Source organism: Pelecanus crispus, chromosome 3, assembly GCF_030463565.1.
Source record: "Pelecanus crispus isolate bPelCri1 chromosome 3, bPelCri1.pri, whole genome shotgun sequence".
Lineage (NCBI taxonomy): Eukaryota > Metazoa > Chordata > Aves > Pelecaniformes > Pelecanidae > Pelecanus > Pelecanus crispus.
Window position 1 is genome coordinate 104,231,431 of NC_134645.1, and position 26,419 is coordinate 104,257,849.

General features: G+C 39.6%; 1 protein-coding gene across 4 annotated transcripts in view; it reads left to right on the forward strand.

Annotated features, from left to right (window-relative positions):
- DST (dystonin) overlaps positions 1–26,419 on the forward strand; it is a 313,286-nt gene that overhangs the window by 114,245 nt on the left and 172,622 nt on the right. For all 4 annotated transcript variants that reach the window (XM_075707064.1, XM_075707065.1, XM_075707066.1 and 1 more), the window contains 3 exons: positions 5,583–5,672; positions 8,574–8,651; positions 11,164–11,256. In XM_075707064.1, the coding sequence (XP_075563179.1) occupies positions 5,583–5,672; positions 8,574–8,651; positions 11,164–11,256 (261 nt within the window). The remainder of the gene's footprint in view (positions 1–5,582; positions 5,673–8,573; positions 8,652–11,163; positions 11,257–26,419) is intronic.

Below are 26,419 nucleotides of genomic sequence, written 5' to 3' on the forward strand. Positions count from 1 at the left end.
TCAGCTGACTTCAGTTTTTCAAACTAAATGTGATTCAGATTTGAATCTAATTTTTGGCTGTTCTGGAAACTGTAAGAAAAGGTCTCGTTTGTCATGTTCTCTTAACAATCATTTCAGTTTAATTGTAACATAGATAAGGAGAATCCTGATGTTTTAAGAAAGCTACTCGATTACAATAGTCCGCTTTCCTTATCCTGTGAAAAATGGGTAAGTTTGCAAGCGTGTGAGCACAAAACTGCCTTGTTTCCAAGCCCTGCAGCGCGCCAGGGCTGCGGCAGTTGCTTTGCCTCCCTCAGGGAGTTCCTGGTGGCCTCCGGTACATGGGAGTTACTTCTAGTCGCGCCTGTGTGATCTGATTATATACTCTCTCCTGCCTCTTTTGCCTCGATTCTAGATTCTGCGGCACATTAACATTTGTTTCTGCTCCTTCCTACACTATCTCAGTCGAGAATGTGGTCCCTTGCATTTTAGGTGCCAGTCTGGAATACTTTGTACCATAACATGAATGTGAGGTCTCCCTGCGCGTATGTTGGGTGTGCACCCACTGTATACACAGAAAGGGCAATAACCCTGTTTTCCTCCCAAATTTACTTCTGAATAAGAAAAAGGGGGGTGATTCTTTTGTGTTTTCATAGAGGTGTGGCAGCATAAGTGACTTTCGTACTGTACTCCAGCCTGTGCATCTTCAGTCTGACCTTTTCAAGACCAAGCTGGTTTTGCTTGCAGAACCAGAAAAGACAGTCCTTCCCCTCTTACCCATATAAGTATAAGCAGCTTGTGGTTTTATTGTGTAAAGCTGTATATTTTGTTCCAGTATCAGCACAACACAACTAATAATATCAAGAAAAATTGTAAGAAACAGGCTTGCTATGAAAGATGGCTTGTTCTTTGCTGTGACCCATGGCAAAAATAGAGATCACTATGTGCAGATTCAGTTCCCTAAGTATGGACATCTAGGGCTGTTTGGGATGTGTAGGGGTATGCAGGACAGATGTCTGTGGGGGACTGGCTAGCAGGACTTGGGCAAACCTTGGTCATTCTGGAGAAGCAGGTGGAGGCCAAGTGGCATACCCCCTAAACATAAACATAAACCAGCCCTGTAGGTGTGTGCCCAGGCAGCTGGATCATGGCTTCGTTTTCTGGCGATGGAAATGAGAACCAGGCAGACTGAAGGCAGTAGTGACAGATTTGCTGCAACACCAGCTCACAGCAGAGGAAGCCAAGCCTGGTGGGCCAGGGTCTTTAACTGCAGGAGCAGAACGGTACGTGAGGTTGGAACTGATAGCAACGTGATTCTAAGGACAACCAGATGTATCAGCTGAACAGTATGATAAAGCTATGCAAGTTATACGAGGTATTAGATTGCTGACTTTCGGAGGCAGCAGCCATCTTTACAGCCTTCATTTGTCAAGTGCCTAACATGCTGGGGTCTGGGGGCAAGATTGCAGCTCTGTGACTGCTACAGTTTTAAAAGCTGTTTTTTACTAGTGGAAGTGCACATTCCCCAAGGCAGCAGACTACAAAACTTAAGCTTACTGGGAAAGTATGATAGGAAAGATCTTATGCTCATATCAAGGGGGATGGAGCTTTCCTTGCCACAAACATCATAGTGTACATGCCAAAAGATGAAGATCAGAAGATGAATCATCTCTGAAACAGTGCCTTAAATCCTCCCTGTCTCCTTTTGGCTGATGAAGCCATTTTGCTTTTCTTGTTTTAAGTTTTGTCGGATGCCCCTCAGCATCTCTCATGTCTTAAAGAATCTCTTCTCATGCCCAAATTATCAAATCTGCCACACTCACATGGGTATATTGCAAAAAGTTGCCTGAGGCAACATGTAGCCTACTTTGCATGTGGACCTTGCAAAATGTGGGGCTGAACAATTCAACTATTTTATTGAAAAGCCACTAGAACTCTTAATGACATGCCATGGGGCTCAGCAGATCCCACAGAACCACCCAGGAACCCCCATCTGCATGTAGTACTTGTGGTAGTAGCCATTCTGAAGGAGGCTGAATGTGGTGGCCAAACAGTGATGAAATAGTAATACTTGTTTCTTGTGTGTTTAAAGATCTAAGAATTCATTACATATGTTGAGAGACAAGACCTGCCCCAGTGATAGTTCAGAGAGATGATTCTGAAAGCTTTTCTCAAGTGACAGTGTAGGATCTCCTAAGAAGCACAAGGTGCTCCTTTTTTAAAAGAAGGCATCTGCTGCTTTGAGTGAACATGCTTGCTGCACATCAGTTGCTCAAATACATCTTTTTAGGGGCACAGCTGCTGCTCAGGATATTGGAATTTCCTTATTATGTTGTCCTGTACTAGCATGCCAACATAGTATGTCCGAAATAATTAATCCTCACAGTAATTGTCAGCTGATGGCAGAACTAAGACAGATGTCTAAGGTGTACTGCTGGTTTTCCTGTTTTGACAACTCTATGCCACTTTCTTCATACATGGTATGAGTTCATCTCTGAAGCATCTGTGATTTCTAGAAAGATAAGCTGCGGAAGATGGTTGTCTCTGTAATACTTTGGAAACCTCAGAGTATAAGAAACAACCAGAAGGTCAACAAATGTATGTTGTGAGATACAGACCAGCAAGATAACAAAATTATCATGCACCTAATGGAAAATAAAACCAGTCATACTAGAAACAGTAGCGTTTTCTCATCCTGCAATTCAGATACCTGCATGTTGGGCAACTCCCATGAGTTCTATGTTGAAAACAGTGTGGGCATTGAATTGGTGCTGCACAGGTAGTTCTGCAGCTGCGCTGGTGCAGTGTCTTTTGGATGTGTACCCCTTTCCTCTGTCCTTAGCCTGATGTCTTCCCATGACTCTGGCCACCAGCCTGCGCTGCGGATCTGCTCTGGCTTGGGACTGTGCACTCCTGAGTGGAGTGTGGCATGTCCTGGCCAGAGGGGCAGGGAGGAGCGGGGAACCCTCTTGCAGGGTGTTACTGTTCTTTTTAAAAAAAAAAAAAAAAAAAAAAAAAAAAAAAAATTGCCTGCTTTTGTTAGAAAGAGTTTAGCACTCAGTTTGGCATAATTCTTTGAATTGAAAAATTAAAAGTAACAGTTCTCTCGGGCTAGAAATTAAAGACCCTTGTGCTTTTCATCTTTTAAGCATTTAGCATAATAAAATCTTGTATCAGGGATTTTAATATTATCTTTGTGGCTTCTCTTTTCTTTTTTTATCATCACAGATATAGTAGAACATCTGTTCTGTTTCTTTGTTCAGCTTAGCAGTACTTCAGTATTACCAGATAATTTTTCTCTTGGAAATTTTTTAAATTAAATGCTGACAGGAATTTTTTTTTTAAATCACAACTAGAATTAAAATGATATTATTTTGTGTGTGTGTATGAGCGTGTAAAGCTATGAATATGTATGAGTGCTGGTATGTATATAACTTGACTGCGTATGTGTCCTGGTTTCAGCTGGGATAGAGTTAATTTTCTTCCTAGTAGCTGGCATAGTGCGGTGTCTTGGATTTAGGATGAGAATAATGCTGATAATACACTGATGTTTTAGTTGTTGCTAAATACTGCTTATGCTAGTCAAGGACTTTTCAACTTCTCATGCCCTGCCAGCAAGAAGCTGGGAGGGGCACAGCCAGGACAGCTGACCCAAAAAGGGGCTATTCTGTACCATATGATGTCATGCTCAGTATATAAACTGGGGGGAGTTGGCCAGGGGGCAACGATCGCTGCTTGGGGATGAGCTGGGCATCGTTTGGCAGGTGGTGAGCAATTGCATTGTGCATCACTTGTTTTGTATATTATTATTACTGCTATTATTATTATTATTACTACTACTATTTTACGTTATTTCAATTATTAAACTGTTCTTATCTTAACCCATGAGTTTTCTCACTTTTACACTTCTGATTCTTTCCACCATCCCACCAGGGCAGGGGGAGTGAGTGAGTGGCTGTGTGGTGCTTAGTTGCTGGCTAGGGTTAAACCATGACAATATGTAGAGGCTGTATAAACATTTTGGAAAATATTATCAGTTGTAATTCCTTATGGAACAGTGTTCTAGATGACTTGTTTTGGCTAGTCTTCAGCACAAGCATAAATATGCTCTGATATTATTTCCAGTTAAGATGATGGTCTTTGTAAAAACAGGTTGCAGGGTAATGTCATGCTTAAAAGTTGAAGTAAGAAAACCTAAACTAAAAAGCATTTACGAAGCTAATCATCAATATTGAGACAGTTATTTATTCAACAGGATGGATCTAGAAATTCCCCCAAAAGTCAGGTAAACAGCTGTTGCATGAACTAGATGATCTGGGTCGATTCCTACTGCCCTCATCAGACACGCAGAGATGTTGGCAATCAGGGGAGCGCCCCATAGATCTCATATTGGAAGTACAGTTTTTCTCTAGTAGAGGTGGTAACTTCAGAAGAAATTTCTGATGTCATATTTTATCCTCTGGAAGCTTAGGAAGTTTTTGATGTGGTGCCTCAATGGGTACACCAGGGAACCGACATTAAACTGTGGCTGGAAAGCCCTCAACCTCTGCCCTGGCTGGCAATGTCAAAAATCTCAGCTTCCAAGAAATGAAGCCCTTTGTTTCATGTTTAAAGAGCAGCTGGCTGAAAATGGTAAAGAAATTTCAGATAAAGTTATATCTGAGCTAAGCAAGCTAACACTAAGAAGCAAAAAGCTGGCCTGTGGACAGATACCTCCCAGCTTTGTTGTGCCTGTCAGAAAAGTTATGGCTTTTAGGTGTCTCTCTTCTCACTGCACCTGCTCCCTTGCTCGTGGTTGGCCTCAACAGGGTCTGCTGGTTATCAACCCTTCTCAACCCAATGTTGTTAAATGAGGTCAGCTGGCAAAGGCTGACCATCTATTGGGGGCACCATGGGAGTCGATTGGCTGGGTTGGTGACTGCTGGTGGTAGAGTGTTGCCGAGCTGTAGGGAGCAGTAACCTCTGCCACTGGCACACTGGTGGGAAGGGTTGTGCATGTCCTTGGCTTCACTAGAGAAACCTAATGTAATATTTATTTGGTATGTTGTGTAAGCTATTGGGAGAACTCCCTAGGTATTGGGATGTCTGAGGTGGCGAAACATGTTGTTAATTGGTGGATGTACTTTGATTAGTAATAAGCTTAAGGACGGAAAGTGTGTTAACTTTTGACCTGACTCCAGTGAACTTGCATGCTGAGGATAACATATACGTCAAGGCAGGATTCTGCTATGTATATTTTTTTACAATTCATTAGGTCTAGATAGTGTCTTCTGGAAGTAGTCATTATTTAGGTCAAAATAGGTGGATATCTGGTATCATTTAAACTGTCAGATACTGATTTTGCATTGCTATAGGTGTTCACTACCTGTAACTTCATAGTATGAAATAACGTGATGGAACTGTGCAAGTGCAGACATAAATGTGAATTTTACCTGTTGTAATTAATTTGAGTTTGTAAATTTGTGGTGAAAGTGAATAAATTGGAAAAGCTATGCCAAGGTGTATCTGAGGTATATCTATATGTTAAAAGATAACTGTGTTAATGTGAGTGTGAATGCTCTGGTATAAATGGGGATCTTTTATTTTTGCATTTATCTGTGCAGGTTCGAAAGCATGTGAATGACCTATATGAAGACCTAAGAGATGGACATAACTTGATCTCACTTTTAGAAGTCCTTTCTGGAGACACCTTGGTAAGCTTTTAGATCAGAATGCAGTGGTTCCAGTTTGTTATATTTACATTTACTCTGTTTGTTAACTCTGAATATTGACTGCTGGAGATTTCTTTGATATTTTTCACAATCTGTGACTTGATACCAAAGACACAAGTTGTATTTCTGTTGGTAAAATATTTCACTGTGAATTCTGTGGGAGAATGCAATCCATTCTCTTAATTTCTTGCAGTCAGTGAGACTTCCTTTCTTATTAGGGTGATGCGCTATTTTTTCTGTTCTTCCCTTTTCTTTACAATTTTTCTTTTAACAAGTATTGGATGCTTAATATCCCTTCACATTAAAGGGAGTAACTTACAAATAGCGAGGATAAAATGTCCCTGAAATTGTCTAACACACTCCTCAGGTGTCATTTCCTTTCTTTGTGAGCATTACTTCCCTTGCTTGGTATTTGTTCTCTTCATTATGTTCTTCTTTTCATGCTCTTCTTTTCATTTGTGGTCTGTCTTGTGTCTTTGCTGTCCTGTCTCCTGTCTGTTATATTCATTAGCCAAGAGAGCGAGATTTTTTGAAGACCTTACGGTTGGTGAGTTCAACAGAAGCATGCGCAAATGAACAGCATGAGGATGTGGAGGATGAGGATAAGGGGGTAGGTGCCGACCCCCATAACTGTACTAACGTAGTGTTTGAAGTGTGGTGTCTGCTAATGTAAATCCTTAGTTTGGTGTGCCACAGTAGTGTGCTGTAGAAAGGACAAAAGAACTCATGTTAGCAAACCAGGACATGTATGTTTATAATGGAGGTATGGTAATGACAAATTTTCATTCAGCCTTTTTGAGAACAGCTAAAACACAAAGGTTTAAGATTTCTATTTGTTTTCCTTCATTAAACTGTACAAAACCATAGTGCTAATGTGTACTGGACAACATTATGAAGATCTTATAGAACAATTTTTTTAAAATAATAAGTAGGGAAATACTGCAATTCCATTAAACCAAGATTTTTTTACTTGCAATTGGTATTGCCTACATACGAGCAATTTAGACAAAGGCTGGAAGGCTCTTCATAGTGAAGTCAATGGCAACAACTTAATTTGTCTTAATTAGAAGCATCAGTCTACTGCACCCATGATGCATGTGACATAATATTGGGTAATATTTTGAAATGAGGTAATTTAGATGTGCAGATCTGTTTCTTAGAATTTATCAAATACAATAGTTACTATTTTTTTCAACGCAGATACGCAAAGTAGAAGTTCATGACAGCTCTGTGTAGTGCCTTGGGTCCTGAGTATATGGATTGTTTGCAGGGTTTATCTTTCTGGCAACAAATGCTGAATTATCATTTCACTGTATTTTAGCTATCCAGAAGGGAAATATTTACTTATGAAGTGTTAAATGCTGAGTGCTTGTTAGTCCAAGTGAGCTGTTTCATGCTTTTGTAGACATCACATTATTAGTGTTTGCTAAAGCAACTTGCTGTCATAGGGCCCGAGTGCCTTCCTGGCTCCCTCTGTGTTGTGCTGCAGTTGTGATTTCAGTGGAACTTGTGTGCTTTTTTTTTCTGGGGTGTAACATAACACAAAACGCTGCATTTAAGCTGTACATTGGAAAAAATATTTCCCCTCTGAGATGCTGTACCTAAATACATAGTTTGGGATTTATTGTACCCTCTTTGTTGTGGAAAACCAAGTTCCAGGTCTGCAGTCCTTCGTTCCATCCAGGGAAGCTACTCAGTAGCGAGGGCTGCAGGGCTTGATCCTGGGCTATGGGTGTGAAAAACAAGGGGCTAATTTGAGGGCTCTATAATGAAAATTAAAATTTGTTGTGTTTTAGTTTGTGCTTCTTATTCAACTCCATTTTCCCACGTTTCCTTTTGGCAAGCATCTGATACTCCACAGGGGGGGTGAAAAAAAGGCAGTTGAGGAAGGCTTGGGCTTTTATCTGTGTGTTTCGCAGTGACTGACTGAGGAAATACTCATATTTGTGGCTGACCTCTAGCAATTATAGTCCGCTTCAGTTTATTGCTGTGAAAGTTTGTGAAAAATCTGAAATAAGGAAGAAGAATAGAAGGATTTGGATATTATGGTGGTGATGATACAAATTTAACTGCTTTCCCATTTGCTGATCAGTGACAGCTAAGTAAAGTATGTTTTTTCCGTGTGATTCTTCTTCTTGGTGATTTTACACTAACTGCATGCAGTTTTGCCATGTTTCCATTAACACACCACTCATGCTTATTTTACAGTTTCTTCTTGCTAGTTTTGACTTTGCTTTGAGAAGAGTGACTTGTTAGGTTTTTTCATGCTTTATAATGTTCTACCCAAGTCAAGAGTTTAAGCCTACACTCTAGGGCTGTATATGTTGTATTATATTGTTTGGAGGAAGGTATTATCTTTATTAAATACGTTAAATAAATATGTATCAGTATCATAATGATTATGCAGTCATACCATAAATAAACAACATTAAATCATAAGGTTGCATACAGAGGTAAGCTTTTCCATCACAGTTTACCAGAGCAGCATAAAGATCCATGACATTACTTATATTTTGCTTTGCTTAATATACTGTAAATCTTTTAGAATAATATATTGCAGTTTGTTTCTGTAGGTAGATTCATGTAGGGCCTATTTAGTCCTCTTGGCTGAAACAGTACTTTACAGGGCAACAGCTAGCAGCCTGCATGGATCAAAGCTGCAGTTTGGGACCACTGATTTCTCTTGCCATCCACTGTGCTAAAAAATTTCAACTACAGGTTTAAAAAAAAAAAAAAATATTTTTAAAGCACACTTTTCCACCAAAGGTATTGGCTTCATTAAAACTGTAGTGTTTCAAATAATTTACATGGTATGTTTTAAATTGGACTGTTTGTTCTTTTGCCTGGTGAGAAAATCTCACAACTATTGTTTTCCAATTTTAGCCCCGAGAAAAAGGTCGGATGCGTTTTCACAGACTCCAGAATGTCCAAATTGCACTTGACTATTTGAAAAAACGCCAGGTATGGTAAAAATTTTAATTAAAAATGTTAATGGGAATTTTGTCACCTGTAGCTAATAAAAAAAAAAAATGTCCTGCTTGGTCTTTTATGCATGTTGTATAACAGCTGCTGGTGTTGAGATGGTTAAGAGAGATGTGGCAAAGGTAACTTTACACCACCCTTCTCTGAGCAATAACATCAACACACTCCATGTGGTATATGATGTTAAAGAGGAGAAAATTATGGGTAAGATCCTCAGGAGTTGCTTATAGTAGATTTAACTATCTTTTGTGCTGCCCAGACACTAGCTGGTGTGCAGTTTTGTTCACAACCTAATTCTTATTGCAAAATGCGGATTCAAAGAAATTAGAACATTGTGTGTGGGGTTCCTTGTTTTGATTATATTTGTTTTGGTAAAACTTTGTCAAGCCTTGATCCTGATGAAAGCAAAACTGGTGCCCTATAAAGGCAGCAGTCACCCGGGCTGTGGAAGATTCAGGCTTAATTTTACCTGAATCTCCTTTAAGCTGAACACTCAAAACCCATACTGCTCTGAATTTCTTTCCACTTTTAAATTTCTTCTAAACACTTACAGGTTCTTGCTTTTTCCCTTTGTAAAATGGCAATATTAGAAAATGTCCAAAACATGGATAGAAGGAAAAACTGTACCCTCCCTATTCATCCTATCCAAATGAGTTGACACTGGAAATCTGCTTTCTGATTGGTTGATTTTTTTTTTAATTCTATTTGCTACTTAAAAGGTTTGAAAAAAAAAATACAAGGTAGCAAACCATAGACAGATATTTAATTTGGTTATAAAAACATATCTTTTTCATATTTTAAGTGAAAGTACAAACTGTTTTTGGGGTCACTGGGCGATGTGTGCACTGAGAACTCCATCCTGCCTTGCTGAGTTCAAAGTGAACTTTTCCTGTTAACCGAAGCGAGCCATTGAACAAGTACGCTACAAAGTAAATGACTGGCTATTTGAAATGACAGTCACAATGGCGTTTTTATGCAGCAAGACCTCTGGACTTGTGCTGCAGCATGCCTTATTTATGCATGACAGACCGTGCATATGAAAACCCAGGTGATGTAGGATCAGGTCATCCTCATGTTTATGAACATGCACATGTCATTGGGAACCGCATGTCTCCATCAGGCAGCTGTTGATTATGATTTGACGATTTTTGTGCTCTCTTTAGCCTCGCAGCTGTGTGAAGATGGCTGTACTCTACTGCACAAAATGCTTGTAGGGCTTTGGTGGTCTTGGCAAGTTGCCAGTGGGACTTGCATTTGATTAAAGTTTCAGCCCTCTTCTAGGTGTTTCTGAACCGTATTTAGGAGGTAATTTGCTCAGGTTGGCTGTATAACCTCCAAATACTATGCTTTATTGTGATTGTAAGGCAGAGAGATCCTGTATATTGATAATTTTGAAGCCTGACTTGGGAAAAAACAAACTAAAAAACCCAAAGATAAGGTATATTTGACTATCTTGTAGAGTTTTGCCAAGCATAAACAGTTTTTATAATGCAGTGGGAGGAAAACATTTGGATTTGTTTTTAATGTCTTTTTTTAAACTGTGGAATACACTCTGATACTTCCGGAGAGAGTGTTTTTTGTTTGTTGCCTACTGCCCCCCCCCCCCCCCCCCCCCCCCACCCCCCGCAATAGTTAAGACTATGCCTGCAGATCAAGAGAAGGACATGCCTTTGCTTGTTTGGTTGATAACAGGGTATACATTAAAAAGCATGTGGATATAACTTTACTAACATATGCATAAAATGCCTTTTAGCTGAGTCATCTTTAATTGCTAGCCTATATGGATACATAATACATATAGAGAAATTAAATGTAATAATAAAATATGACAAAGAAAATAGAATTATTGAACTCACTTTGGATGTGAGTTTGAGTGGCAAAAATCCTGGCCTTGCTTTTAATCCTATTAACCATTTCATGTTTATAGCACTGTGAATGAGCACAGCAGCAGAAGCTATAATAATTGTCATTATTAAGCCATTGGTTATTTAAATGTGATACTAAATTCCTGGTTTTATCAAGCCAGACTGTTGTGTTTTAACAGGGCAGTTCTCCTGCTGCTGAATTCTGGCTTTGGTGCAGGAAAGCGTGGGGGGAAGAAAGGCGGTGATACCTTCCCAGGTCTCAGCGCTGCCCTGAGACTGACACACCAGTTATAGATCGTCGTATTCTTGTTATCCTTTTCCCCTCTATCATACCTTCCCCCACTGACAAGGACTGAGGTGAAGGGTATTTGGCACAGGGAGCAGATCTGCCGGTGTAGTGACAGCTGAGGAATCTTACCAGCTCAGTGTGGGTGGAAGAGGGCAATTCCTGGTCGGCTGCTTGCAGCCAGAATGCAATTCCTTTCTGCTTTTGAGAATTAAAAAAAACAACAGAGTAGGCTTGGGAAGTGAGTAATTCATCCTTTATAGTTGTGTCTGTGTAGTGCAGTATGTATTTGTGGCATATTTATTTTAATTTTGTCTGTATTTTCTTTCCATGGTGACAGGTGAAACTGGTTAACATTAGAAATGATGACATAACAGATGGGAATCCCAAATTGACTTTGGGGTTGATATGGACCATAATTTTGCACTTTCAGGTAAGTCTGTTTTTGCTTGACAGTATGCTTTTGGTCAGATTCTTGCGTACAGTTACGATGAATGTGTCAACTTAGGACTCTGTATAGGCTGTGCAAAATACAGACTATACCTCTGATGTGTATTTGAAGGTTTTGATGATGTATCTTATTTTGTGATGTAAACTGAATCTGAAGGTGGTGCTAATCTCCTGTCTGTGGAGTAAGAGAAAAATAGCTTGGATGTTGAACATCATTAAAGACAGTAGTTGATGTATTCCTTCCAGTGTTTGGACAAACTGGTCTTGTTTTATTCTGCAGACTTCTTTTGATGAGTATTAAAATATATTAAAAAGTTTTAAATCTTTTTCATTCTGGATCTGAATTTCTCTGCTGATACAACTTATGGTGAAGCACTGGAATGGGTTGCCCAGAGAGGTGGTAGAGGCCCCATCCCTGGAAACATTCAAGGTCAGGTTGGCTGGGGCTCTGAGCAACCTGATCTAGTTAAAGCTGTCCCTGCACACTGCAGGAGGGTTGGGCTAGATGGCCTCTAAAGGTCCCTTCCAACCCAGAGCATTCTATGATTCTGTGTTAGCAAGCACTACACTCAGCCTTTTTGAGCAGTTCGTAACACTTCAGCATTTGTTTTTAGCCCCGGTGATGGTAACATGGGTCACACTAGATGGCACTCTGGTTGTTGTACACTGGCGGGATTGTGTACAGTATAATGCAGCCTTACAGTGTGTGGTGTTAAATTGCTCCTCAAAATGAGGCTTTCACAATGGCTGTGGTTGTAGATGATGTAATTCAGATGACAGATAATTCCCATTTAGTGACTGCAGCATTGTTAGCAATAAACTCCCTGCTGTGTGGGCATTTTCAGTGATCAGAAAATGACATGATCATACAGAAAAAGTATGGTTCACTTAGAAATATCCTGCACTGGATTTATAACTGAAAAAAAAGATTTTCTTAAACCTAAAAGGGCTGCTAGGATCTAATTTGCCTTTCTGCAAATCCTAATGAGGAACAGAAGACATGAATAGGGCCAATGTGGCCCTGGTCTAAATAGGGTGTATGGCTTCAGCCAGGCCAGTGCACAGGGTAAAGGAGAAACCACTAACTGCTCACCCCTAACGAGCAACTGAAGTTCCCTCAGCTCCCCCCTGTTGTGCCAGTCTTTGCTCCCACATGGTTATATGGAGAAAGAAGGCTTTAAATTGTAGCTGAAACACACTTAACTTCACTCTGTCCTGACCCCCAATAACTACCAACTAAACATCTACCAATACAAACCAGATCTTGCAGATCTGTCAGAATAGAACATTGTCTTTCAATTGGAAGGGACCTACAACGATCATCTAGTCCAACTGCCTGACCACTTCAGGGCTGACCAAAAGTTAAAACATATTATTAAGGGCATTGTCCAAATGCCTCTTAAACACTGACAGGTTTGGGGCATCAACCACCTCTCTAGGAAGCCTGTTCCAGTGTCTGACCACCCTCTCAGTGAAGAAATGCTTCCTGATGTCCAGTCTGAACCTCCCCTGACGCAGCTCTGAACCATTCCCACATGTCCTATCACTGGATACCAGGGAGATCAGCACCTCCCTCCCCACTTCCCCTCCTCAGGAAGCTGTAGAGAGCAATGAGGTCTACCCTCAGCCTCATTTTCTCCAAACTAGACAAGCCCAAAGTCCTTAGCCACTCCTCATAGGACATGCCTTCCAGCCCTTTCACCAGCTTTATTGCCCTCCTCTGGACGCATTCAAGGACCTTCACATCCTTCTTAAATTGTGGGACGCAGAACTGCACACAGTACTCCAGGTGAGGCCACACTGACACAGAATACAGCTGAATAATCACCTCTTTTGACTGGCTGGTTATGCTGTGTTTGATGCACCCCAGGATGCAGTTTGCCTTCTTGGTGAGCTTTTATTTTTTCAAAACAGTATCTTAAAAAAAAAAAATGGGTGTTAAAATAATTTAAAGAATGAGTACTGGTCCTTGGACTAAATATTAAGCCTCATTAGTAAATATGAAATAACTGAAGAACAGGATTTTTTTTTAAAAATAGTTTCTGTCTTTTTGCTATTAATGGCTGCAGTACCTACACTGAATGCAGAAGGGATTTGTTATGTGATGTCAGACACCCCCTCTGGCTAGCCTGGCATTTGCCTGTATGCCACTTGTTCTGAAGCATATGGCAATTTGGTGTCATTGACACCTGTATATGGCCAATTTGGGTTCAGATTATACAAGGAAGTTCAGAAGAATGTGCGTACTTACAGGTCTTTTTTTTTTTTGTCTTCACTTAGATTTTGAATGAGGGAAAAATCTGCACAGAATAGTCTAACAGCAGAGTCTTCACAAAGCGATGAAGCTTTGTGATAATAACTGTGTTTATGCATGGAGTAATCCTGTCGATATTGGGAAGGTTGTGATGAGATTCAGTTTGAAGTTAAGATACCTAAAGCCAGGTGCTTTTGGGGGAGCTGTGTTCATATGCATTAAATGTCTAAATTGTCCCTATAATCTGATAATCTGAGTGATAGAGGTATAGTCTATGCAGCTAGTATAGCCTAGCGAGTGAGTCAACTAACCAGCTACTAGAGGCTCACTCCATTTGACTGAACAGAAACATCTGTGTTGTTGGAGGTTTATGAGACACCCGTGTGAGTACAAGAAATGTGACGTAGGTCTTACGGGAAGCCCACTATCGTCTGGGAAGAGACAGATCAGGAAGGATAAACTGCATCCTAAATGGTGGTAAACATGTTTAGCAACGGAGTTGAGGCTTGGAGGGCTAACCAATACAGTGGGTGAGGCTGGTGGAGCAACTCAGATCACTTGCAGTAGGTGCCTAGAGCGCCTACTGAGCTATTCAGTTGTCCAGCATAGGCACTTGATCTGAGGTGACACAGCGTATCCAGTAGCGTATGCAGTGGGAAGCAAGTTTCCTTAGGTCCTGTGGTGTATCTGCTATCCACATGTAGATATCTTGGGTAGTTTCAAGTGTCTCAAATGTTCTGGATGGTCAGTTGACTTTCTTCTTATGTCTCTACTTCAGGGTGTGAAACACTGCTGTTCAGGATCCATTGATTGTAGTAACTATATCTCCAGGGCTTTTGATTAAGTTTCCTAAAGACAGGTGGCATCTGAGTGACACCTGAGGTGTGTTAGAGTATCCAGGATATGTATGTAGAGTTCTCTGAGACACCAGATCTATGAGACCCATGATCTTCTAGACCTGCAGCTGGAGGCCAGTTGGGATATAGCAGGATATCTCGAAGAGCTCTAGAAGCCCATGTTCAGGAAACTAAATCCTGCCTCCACTGGATAAAACGGTCTCTTCAGGACGTAGCCAGCATGTAAACATGCATATGTAGACACTTACATTGAGGTGTCTTAATCTGAACTGCCCCTTAAATTTTCCAGCCTTTGCAGAAGTAGTTAATTTCTCAGTGAGCCTAAGGAGCTGTTTGCCGTGCTATGTTACTGCATCTGCTTCATCATTTATGTGTATTCTAATAACGCTGCAACCTGGGAGGTAGTCAAGATGCCAGGGATTTTTTTTGGCTGTTGTTTGTGGCTTCTTGTTTCTCTGAGTCATGGCACTTATCTGGAGGATAATATTTCCTCAAAACAGAAAATCCTTCTGAGTATTGGAAAAAATTTAGGAATGATTTAGGGGCAAGACATGATGAACAAAAATAAAAGATGACATGCATTTGAGGATTATGTTTCTCTTGCATCTGAATTATGTCTAGAGATGGTTATGGCTTTGTGACTTGGTACCCATAATTAGATAAATATAAATGTTGTTCTGAGTTATACCACTGACTTTTGCAGCTCCACAGGTCCAGAAATTGTCTGTTCTTCTGTGTCCCAAGTAATTACGTATAAGAGATAGAAAAGACGGAATGGGAAATCTGGTGGTTTATTGAGTTGAGTATGTGAGAAAATAATTTGTCCTGTGGGTATTGAAAATCCCTGAGACATGTATGTTATTAGGATTTAGGCAGGCTTTCAATGTATGCATTTCACATGCTTTTAATAATATGTGGCTTTTTTAAAATTCAGTTTCATAATGCAATAACGACTGTAAGTTATTTTCCTGGCACCTGTAGAACATGCTAAATCAGATTACAGTATTTTGTATAATTATAGGCTGTATGTATAAATATCTAAATTAATACTTGAATGAACTCCTTCAACACGCAGTACATTTTCACTGATGACATTGGAGATGTCATTGGAGCAAGTGTAAATGAAAGCAGAATTTGACCTCAGTAAGTAACCACAATTTTAGTAAGATAATTTCTGTGAAAATTGGTGATAATTTCTTTTCAAACCACTGCAAATGTTCTTTAATTTAACAGAAGTTAAATATTTAGAATAATTTGCAGTTGGTTGAAAAAAATACACCAAAACAAAGCAAAACCTGAAACTTGAAACTTTCAGGCATTCACAATCAGGCCTTTGTGAACTCAGACCTTAAATTTCTGGAGCTTTGAAGTCGTGACTCAGTAGACTTTTTTTCTATTTCAGTTTCATCATCATTTTGCAGCTCAGGAACTGCCATGCGACACTTTTCCTTCCACCCTCCCCAGCTCCCTGTTGTCAGGCCTCTTTGCAGGACACTACTGTTCAAGGCTCAAGTCAGTAACTTTTTTTGTCCAGATGTTACAGTACTGTCCAGCCCCCTCTGGCCAGATGGGTGCTTTCTCTCAGGCCTCCTTGGGGCACGTGTAACCTCTTCGCATTTATCTTGTCAGTCAGCAAATACTTTTTTTTTTTTTGCTGCTGACTCCCCGTAAGCCTTCAAGCAAAATTCATTCTTCACCAGTCTGTCCTGAAGCAGTCTATAAAGTGTTCATTTGGTCCAGCAGATCAGCAGTTAAACTTTTACCCGTCCGTGTTGGAGGAAAAAAAGGGTAAAAGGGTGGATTTGTTTGTAGATGACTTGGCTGAGATAAAGGACAGCTACCCAGCCGTTTCTCAAGTTCCTGATACCCCTTCCTGCAGTTAGGTGTTCAGAGCCTGCAACGCAGGTAGTGATTTTGAAGTATTCTTGTGTTGGTCATGAAGACTGTGGCCTTCATACAGGGTGGCCAGAGGAGGAGACAGTTCAGCTGTGGTGGCCTGTTCCACTAAATGATGTGCAGAAGGCAGAGGACTAATGGGATGTTCTGGGACCCATGCACCTCCCTCTGCTTCAGCTGTTCTGCTGTGAAATCTGTGATGGGGTCACCGTACAAGACATGCTGCCTGCTTTCTTCCCCTCTTTTCTGAGGTGGCTGTGTGGAGTTGAGAGAGCTGGGTCTGGCCTCCACTCACCATTCTCCTGGCACCTCTTTCTGTTGGGAGCAGCTGGCTGGTGGCAGCGGGCTCTGGAGCTTGCTGTCGTGGTTTAACCCCAGTCAGCAACTAAGTACCCCACAGCCACTCGCTCACCCTCCCCCGGTGGGGCAGAGAATTGGGTCTTGCCTGAGCTGTGGGTCTTGGAGCCCAAGGATTGAAGTTTAATCTGCCTCTGCTTTAAAATAGCTAGAACAGTTCCAGGTCTGGTCTTCTCAAAGATTTAAAGACGGAGCTATGCGGCCAGTTGTCTAATCTCTGACTGTAAGTGGTGGTAGGGTAGACTGTATTCCACCTGGGAGCTGCAATTCCCAGTCGTTAGCCATTGCAGCAGACCTGTCATTCAGCATATGATGGGGTGTACTCTAACTGTATTTTATTCCTCAGCTGAGCTCCTGGTTATCTCTTCCTGAATTCGTCAGCAATTTAAAAAAAATCCAAACAAACCAATTGCTAACTATCAGGTAAGAAAATGAGTGTGGATTTCCTGGGATTTCTGGGACTCATCTGAATCACAGCAAGGACTAGAAGCATTAAGGCTCATTGCAGTCATATTTAGACTTTATCTCTACAAACAGTGGGACATCTGTAGCAGGATGAGATTTACAAGCAGCTAGCTCATCCATTTGATTCTCTTCATCCTTAATCCCATAAAACCATCAATGAGGAACAGATTCCTCTTTTTTTGTAAGCCATCTCACTGGGTATAAACCTTCTCATGTTCAGGGTTGTGACTTTTGGTACCTCAGTGGTACCTGAAAAGCTGTCTCAGATTTTGAGCAGTGGTTGCCAGGAGAGCTCAAACAGCTCCAAATATAATGTTTCTAATATTGTGTGCTTCTTATATTGTGTGCTGGCAAGCCTTTATTTTTTGCCTTATTCTCTATCTTGTGCTGCTTTAATTTTCACTTTCTCTTTGACTTACATTTATCTCTGTCATTCTGCATGCGACCTTTGGGCTGTGCAACAAAATGCTCACTGGTTATCTGGTATGCTGTTTTAGTACTATGAAATGACACGTCCCATTTATGCTAAATGCTCCATTGCTTTTGCTGTGTTGCATAAACAACAAAAAAAAGAAAGGGGGGAAGGGATCTTAGATCCAAAACTACCTGAAATGCATTCCTGATAGGCTTTTGATCATGTTATTCTAGGATAAAAGGTACCAGGCGTGGTTTGATGGGCTAGCTATATGAAACCAATGATAAAGCATAAATTAGCAGTGTACAAAGGATGAATGGTCTCAGCATTTTGCAGACTAACAAATACGCAGATATTCAATAATGTTGCAACTTTAATGTGTAATATATCTGTCCCATGTTAAGAGCATAACACATTTCACAGTCACAGACATGCTTGACAAGTTACAGAAGTCTACAGTTAAATGCGAACTCATACAAATCTGCATGAGCTGTTTCATGTCTCCATGTTATTTTGTTTGCCATGTCTTAATGTTAACCTTTTGTTTGTGATTAAGCAGCCTCTAAGGCAGATCAAATTGCTTACAAGTGTTGGTCTAATCCTTTATTCGTGTTATACTTCTTAAAGGTTTATGTGCTAGAAAAAGTCTTTTGCTAATCTCTCTTTAAAACTTTCCAGCATTAGTGGGTATAAATTTGTATCTTCGGGTTTTTGTTAAAAAAAACCAAACCAAACCAAACCAAAAAACACCAACACCCCCCCCCCCAACCCCCTAACCAAACCAAAAATGAACCAACCAGCCAAAACACAACAATCCCTGATAGTATTTTTAACAGCTTCTATCATTTGGATCTTTGGCTTTGGCCAGCGCTGAGCTTCCATTTGGGTCGAGTCAGGTGTCTGAGACAAAGCCCCTGGTGTGGTCAGGTCTTCAGTATGTTGTGGTGGTTCTCATAGGCTTAGGTGGTAGTCTCTTTCGATGCTTTAGAACATCATATTTCTTTGCTCTAGCAGACAGGTTTTAGAAGAAATTTCAGTTTTCTAAATCCCCAGTTTAATCCTGTTGTGTCTGTCTCTTTCCTTGCTGAGACCAAAGTTATGACTTTATAGATAACTGTAGTTAGCTGAAAGTGGTCATTTTGTCTTTAGTTATGCTCATTTATCATCTTCCCTGAACACGGAATATGATTTTGCATAGGCTTTTTTTTTATATATTAAATAAATGAGAACTGATATAAATACAATTTGTCAGTTCTTTTGTCCTTGATCTTTTCTTTGGTTCAAGAGCATAAGTGACTTACAAAGTTAAAGTGACTATAAAGTTACTTTTTGGTTCATGGAAAAACAAGGAACAACAGAAAGAATTGTTAATGGAGAGGTGATAGCCTTCTCATTCAGGAACAGCTGGTAAATATTGCTAAATTGGTTATTAAGTATCAAAAATACCTATTTCTTACCTATTTCTAGGAAGATAGAAAGTCACAAATACTACTAATAATTTGTAGGGATATATTTGGAATGCATTTATTCCTAGCTAATATTTAGAAATGGTTAAATTCTAGCAATAGCTGCAGCTACACCTTCTGCATTTAACTACATTGACCTGGAAAATGCAGCAGTAAGCCAGGATTGTTGGGAGCACTGAGCTTTTGTAATCAGTGTTTCAGAACTGATTCTTGTATTTTTGCTGCCTCAATTTTTTTAATTCCTCTTCAGAAGCATCTGATTTTCTGAAAAAGTGAATTACCTGCTCTTAAGAAAAGAAATAATCCAGAATTAAGGTATATATGAAAGAGGATGTTCAAAATCAGAGACTTCCTAAATTACTGATTACATTACAAAACAGAGATTGTCAGCTGTAAAATAACAATATGTGTTTCTTCTGACCTATCTTGAATTAGATTTGATATGACATTTTTATGACAGAGTGACACCAGTTCTAACAGGAGTTTTGAAATAACAGAGAGTGCTTTAGGGACATTTTCTCTTTGGAAGAACATGGTATCATGCTGATTGTTACACACGTAAACAGTTTAAAAAAACTTACATAGTCAATCACATTCCATTAAAACTCAGATAGTTTAATATAATTATTGTTTCAAAACCTCAGTGCCCTTGTGTCTTAATTTAAATATGCACTTGCATTGGAAAATTCAAATTTGCAATACTTTAAAGCAGATTCTTAAATCCTGCAAAATTTGTTGAGGAAGAACCACATTGGCAGTGTACATATGTTAGGCTATATTTACTTTAATACGTTTTCAATTAGACAGTTAATATAGCATGAAAAGTTGCAATTTTTCAATGAAATGCTAGACACGCTTGTCTTTAACCTTTTACATAATTTCTGCTTTATTAGGATAGTCATAAGAAGTCTTTTTTCATGAGTACATAATGTAATATTTCAGTATTATTATTCTATACTTTACCATATATTATTACTATTATACATGTTGTTATTAAATCAGAAGCTGTATCTGTGTGAAATTAAATCGATCTCGGTGCATTGCACTGGAAAGTCCTGAATCTTCGTTTCTGGTGAAAGAGGAGAGAGATGTATTTTCAAGTGTAAAAGCTATTTGTTTGTACAAACACAGCAATGTCATTTACAAAGAATATTTTTTTTTAAATGTGCTTTTTTATATTAATTGGGGGGGGGGGGGGGCAGGGGGCAAGTCAGGACCCAGCTCAGTGCCATGTGGATGTGTGGTTTAAATCAGTGAGTCTTCTGGGTCTTGGCTGAAAGTCGCTTTTCTACACTGACTAGGATACAGCTTTCTACCATGGTTAAAGGGAGCAAATGTCACAACCGCACCTGTATGTTAAGCGTACTACAAATACAAATTGAGGCTATGAAAGAGAGTGTGGTTATGACGTAAACATCTCTTTGACTAGAAATTTTAGCATTGTGCCTGTATGTAGTTGCCTGTCTATCTTTATCAGCCTTCTAGTACCTTAGTGTTGCGGTATAAAATTTTCTAAGTGTTACTATGAAATTTTACCCCAGCGCCCTGAGAGTGGTCAGCAATGAGCATCTGCATTCTTGGAAATTCTTTGAAGGCTAATCTTACTTCTTTGCTGTATTATTCATTCTAGATCCTGTCAGTAAAACGTCATAGAATACCTAAGTGGAATTGGCCCCTGGGGATAAAGTCTCCGGGTTTCATTATTGCAATTCCTTTTCAAATAAACAAGGGAAACTCAGTGGTAACACCTTATAATGCTTGGCAAGTCACTCGGTAGTTCTTTCTCAGCATGAGCAACCATACACATCTACCCCTGCTGATGCATGTTATTTTTAGTAAGTTTTGTATATTGGTAACAAAAATGAAGCTGAAGCTTCAAAACACAATACTTTCCAAACCAAGTACGTTGATGATTAGACTTGCTTGCATTTTAATAGTTTACATTTCTACCTAGCTTTCATATGTAGTTAGATGCTTCTTGGCTGTTATATTCAGAGCTACACGGAGATGCCTACAGAACAGAAGCACGGGAGGAGGAAAAAGCTCCATCTTTATAAACAGTAACTTTGTGGAGAGTTTTCTAGACAGACTAGCTCTTGGGATTTGTTTCACCTTTATCTGCCAGAAGGTTTAAATCTGCTGCTAAGTTCCAGCCCCCAGTACACAGCACCACTGCCCTGAGCAAGCTCTTATGCTTGTATGATAGCAGTGAAGCAGCAGGTTATTTATAGCTGACAAATTTGTGAAATATCCCATCAGCTGCTATGAAAGCTCCACATACAAATAAGAATTTGACCCCCAACAAGCTGTCAGAGCAATCTCTGATCCTTCACTTTAATCTTCCCTTCTGTGGATCATCGGATACGTAATAAAAACATACAAAGTGCAAAACAAATCTGCTAACTACCTCCCTGCTATTTGCTGCGCTGCTTGCTTTTGGATTTGGAGTGTAGCTAATAGTTTCAAAGGTTGAGCATATTTTTCTACTTTATCTTGCTGGAGTTACTAAATGAAACGGGAAGTTAGAATGCACGCGAGAATTTTCTGTTGCTCATAAATGCTATGTCATCTCTGCGAAAGGCCATCAGCGTTACAGCCCAACGCTGAAGCAGTGATGTTTATTTAAGAGGATTGGTGGCCAGAAATAAGCCACAGTGTCTAATCAGACACAGGCCCTGCCTGGGCACTGTGCCACAACGTTTATTGCGTGTGCATTTCTCATAAGCAAAATGGCTACGTACTGAGGAGGATGGATGTGAAGTCTGGAAGAAATTACGGTGCAAACGGTGGTTCTAAACTTTCTGAAGAGGATTTAAGTGTATGTAAATATACTGGAATGAATGAGACTGTGCGACTGTGAGTTACCGAAAGCCAAATGGGGAATGTCTGTGGATGTGTGAGGGCTGAAAAGGAAGAACAGTGTTTAGATCCTGCCAAAGCTCCCTTAAGTCCAGCTAAACATTCCCCTGGAAGAAGATATTTCAGAAGAAAAAGGAGAAAGAAATCAACCAACGAGGGACCAGATTCGGTACAGGTTAAAGAAAAAGAAGAAAAAAGCCAGGATGAAGTGGAGATTTCAGAAAACACCGAGAATTGTCCCAAGGGTGTGGGATTGGCTGATTCTTTCCCCCGGAGAGTGACAGTGGCTGGTAGTGTTCTGCCTGTGAGTACAGACCTTTCGGCTGATCCTATTAAAGCAAAAATTTTACTGAGTGAAACAAAGAGTGTTTCTCTTTGTGGGGACAGTTTTCATGGTGATAATCAGAGGCTCACCAAGTCTGATGAAACCAAGACATGGTTAAAGGAACAAGACAAGAGGAGTTCAGAGAAACGCTGTACGTGGAAGAGGAAATACTCGGAGGATAGCAACAGGAGAGAATTAGCATTCCTGAGGAAATCTAGTGCTCTTTGTTATGGAAAAGCAGCCAGCTTGGATTCTGCTATCCACATTTTAGGCAGACGACGTGAAGAAACTGAGTTAAACATAACTTCTTGCAGAATCGTTGAAGATGTCCCAGAAAGCAATAAATTTGAAAAGTTGCATCACTCACTTTCTGAAAGCAAAAGTGATCTGCTGCTTGAACAAAAGAGGTTTTCTTCTGATGCTGTGCTTTCCCAATTGCCAAAAGAAAAGGCATTATTTAGCATTCCACCAAACAGGAGCAAGGTAAATATTTTGGCACAGTACACTATCTTTGAAAGTTAGCTCAGAATAAGTATTCGAACGGTATTTTTACTGTTACAAAAATATCTTCTCTTTGCAGTGTATAAGCCTTTTACATACACTATGATACTACAGGTAGTCGTAGGACAGAACATATTACTTTATCTTTTTAAAGTTAAGTCTTTATAAGTTAAGTAATACCTCTGTACTTCAGGAGTGTTGATGTATCCTTGTGCTGTTTTGCTCTCTGTAGTTTCATTTGTTTCCTAATTTAGGAAAAAGATGTTCAAGTTAAAATGGTTCTAGAAGGTGGAGTGAATTTTAGAGACTTGTTTAAGTTCACATTCAATATCTGCAGTAAATTTTTGTATCAACTCTTGATGGTCTTGTAATTCCTTTGGGTCTCGTATCAAGGAAAAGAATATTTCTAATTCTTTTCAGTTATGGCCAATAGGACCTGAAGAATGGCAGAAATATGTAGGCAGCTCGAAATAGAAAAAATGAACATAAATCATGTTAATAATGCTGTATGCTTCTTTTAAAAGATCTTTCCTCCCAAACTGCCTATATGACATTAATTATTGGCATTCCATCTTCCTCTGAGGGTAGGTTTATCTTCCTTTTACAATAAAAGAAACCAAAGTATGAGCTTAGTTGCAGAGTATCTGAAGGAAGGCAGGGTTTTGTCTGTCAGTATTCATGCTTACCAGTTCAATCCATATTACCAGTTCTGCCCCACTTATCTTCAGCACAACTGTAATCTGTAGGTGTGGGTCAACGCTCATACCAGGATCTGGTCCAAAACTGATTTCCCTTGCTCAGCAGGGACATTGGAGCGTTGAGTTGAGTGAGCAAAGGGAACGGACGTATGCAGAAGGTATTCTTTCCAGCAAAGAGTAACTACACTTCTGTTGTTTATGTAATTTACTTTTGTAACAGGAATCAAATTATACTTTTTCCGAGCTTAGTTTTTAAGTACAGATAACACACCCAATTACAACACATGGTACACACTAGTACAAATAGCTTCCTAATACACACGGAGATCTTTGCCCTCTTAATCTTAGCTGGAATTCAGGAACAGCTTAGTGAGGTTGTTTGATTTGAACAAAACGTCATTACTTGAGTAAAAGAGTGTGAGGCCTTGTCTGCTCAGCCAAGCGTGGCTGGTTTTTCCTGTATAATCAGCCTAATACAGCTTCTAATATTGCTGCAGTTATTACTCCAAGTAGGCACATACCCCTTGTTACCACAGGGGGAAGGGGGGAAAAAATGAAGCTTTTGCTGAGCACCTACATCAATACTGAGACTTGTGCTGGTGGTATCGATAAAACACTGCATGGTGATACAAATATGAAATCTACTGACAGATCAGGCTAAATGCCTGAGTTGCTGAAATGGCTGGTTTTCAGTTCAGTTCCCTTTCTCCACCCAAGATTCTGAGTATAAGTAATTTTAAGAGCCCTTAGCTTTGACCTGAAAACAAATCCAGGAAGAAGACTAGATTGCAGATTCAAGCTTATTTTACAGTCATGACCACTTTCCTTTTGATTGCATTTGAGAACTAAACAAGTATACTGAAATACAAAACATTTAGATAAAACAATAAAGCTGTTATTTATACAAATATAACAAGACACCTTCCAACTATGTCCACTATCATATAATCTTGCATTCTCTATTCATGTAGTATGGTTAAGGGAGGGAGAGGTGCCAGCTGGCCTTCTGGAATGTGATTTGCAGGGCAAAGGTGCAAAAGCCAGGAGTTTTGCTGTATTGGCATAGTATTGTTTACTTCCTTGTAATACTCAAAAGAAGCAGGTGCAATCCACCTTAAATGCTGGTAAATGAAGAAGATCTATAATCATTGATGGAACTACAGAACTAGGGCTGGAAAGGTTCTGGACAGGTCATCTAGGTCATCTTTGTACCTGAAGGCAAGATAACTTAATGAAAACCGTTCTTGTCTGATACTTGTTCTTCTGCATCTGTCTTACTGGTGGTTTCACATGCTTCCTGAGTAATTATTCTAGTGCTTATCTGTCTTTTGTATTAAAAAGTGGTTTTAGTGGAAAACACATATGCTCATTTTAAACTCGTTAATTCTTTTCCTATTCCCAGAAGAGTTGATTTATTACCTTTTTTGCAACTGTTTTACATATTTGAAGACTGTTATCACATCTCCCCTCTGTTTTCCTTACTTTAGACTAAATAAACCCGATTTTTCAGTCTTTCCTAAGAGGTCATGTATTTTTAGATCTTTGTCATTCTTGTTTTTCTCTTTCGATCTGCTTCAACTGTTCCAATATTTTTTCAAGGGTGTTGCCCAAAGCTGGACTCGCAGCTCCACAGAGCCTTGCGAGAGCTGAATAGGAACGTTTGAGTTTATGGCCAAATGGAAACTCACAAAGTCCAGCTGTAACGTCAGGGGAGATGACTTCTTGTGATCACATGCAAGTTCAAATTCCATTCGTATAACTATACTTCCCTCCACATGCTGTCAACAATCCTTTTCAAACACAACGCATAACGAGCTACTTAGCTTAGGTGGAAAACAGCATTTCAGAATCTCTCCATATTCATGTATTCTTTTTTTCTCTTACTTCTTTGTGTTCTTCAGACTTTTCTGGTTTAGAGCTAGCTGATGTCAGAATACCTTTCATATATACATTATAAATCTGTAGCCCATTATATACTTTTGTGTGGTTAAGTACATTATGTCAAGTTTAGACTTGCTTCAAAACATTTGGGATAAGATGGAATCAGAGGGAAGACTCCATACTATCTATACCAGTCTTGCTCTTCTATTTGCACTGTAAAAAATGAGCCACAGAAATCCAGCACCACTGTTGATCTTTCATGGAAGGTCTTCTCTGATCTGCTCTGCTCTTTGGACTCAAAACTGCATCACTGAAACCAGTGCAAGCAAAGAGCTTGAGGCTTTTTGGTGTATGGATTTTGTATACTGTGTGATGCAGAGCAAACTTACAGGCAGAGAAAAAACACTTGTAGTAGCAGAGAAGAACTAGTTCTCCCAGTTAGAAACAAGACATAGAGAATTAAGAATTTGATCCTGAGATACTAGGGCTGTGCAGAGAATTACCTCTGTCTCTTTTTCTTGCACAACTTGCAATTCACAGGCTTTGAGGTAATTTGGCAAACTGGATCTCTAGCAAAGAACTGGTCAAACTCATGCAAACTCATTAATTTCTGCTATGCTCAAGGAACAAATGTCCTCTAGTAAGAGATTATAGTGGGTAAATGATAGGCTTGTGGGATATAAGAATGAAAGGTTCACACAAACTCTTTGCTTTGAAGGACAAAATTTGAACAGTAAAAGATTTGATTGCCCCTTAACTTATTTTCTGTTCTAGTATTCCTAATTTAGTAGTCCTTCTTTTTCTTTCCTGTAGCAAATGATGTTATAAATATTGCTGATAATGCATAGTTGGTAGATGAGTATCTAGACTGTCCTTATGGGGTTATCAAAGGAAAGATGTGCTGTCTCTCTCTCTGACGCCTTATTTTGTGGGGGTAGTATTTTACTTGTTAAGTAGTTCCAAGTTAATAGGGCATCTTGCAAAGCAGAGCTCATATTTGTAAGCGTAATAAAATATAGCTCTTTGACTCACCATTTCCCTCAGTGTATTTTTATACTTTTTAAACATGAATTCAATGTTTATGAAAACGTCTGAAATATTAGCGTTGGAATCTGAAATACTTTATTTAGAGAAAGAAATGCTCAGGCTGTTTCAGGTCTCAGTCTAATGTT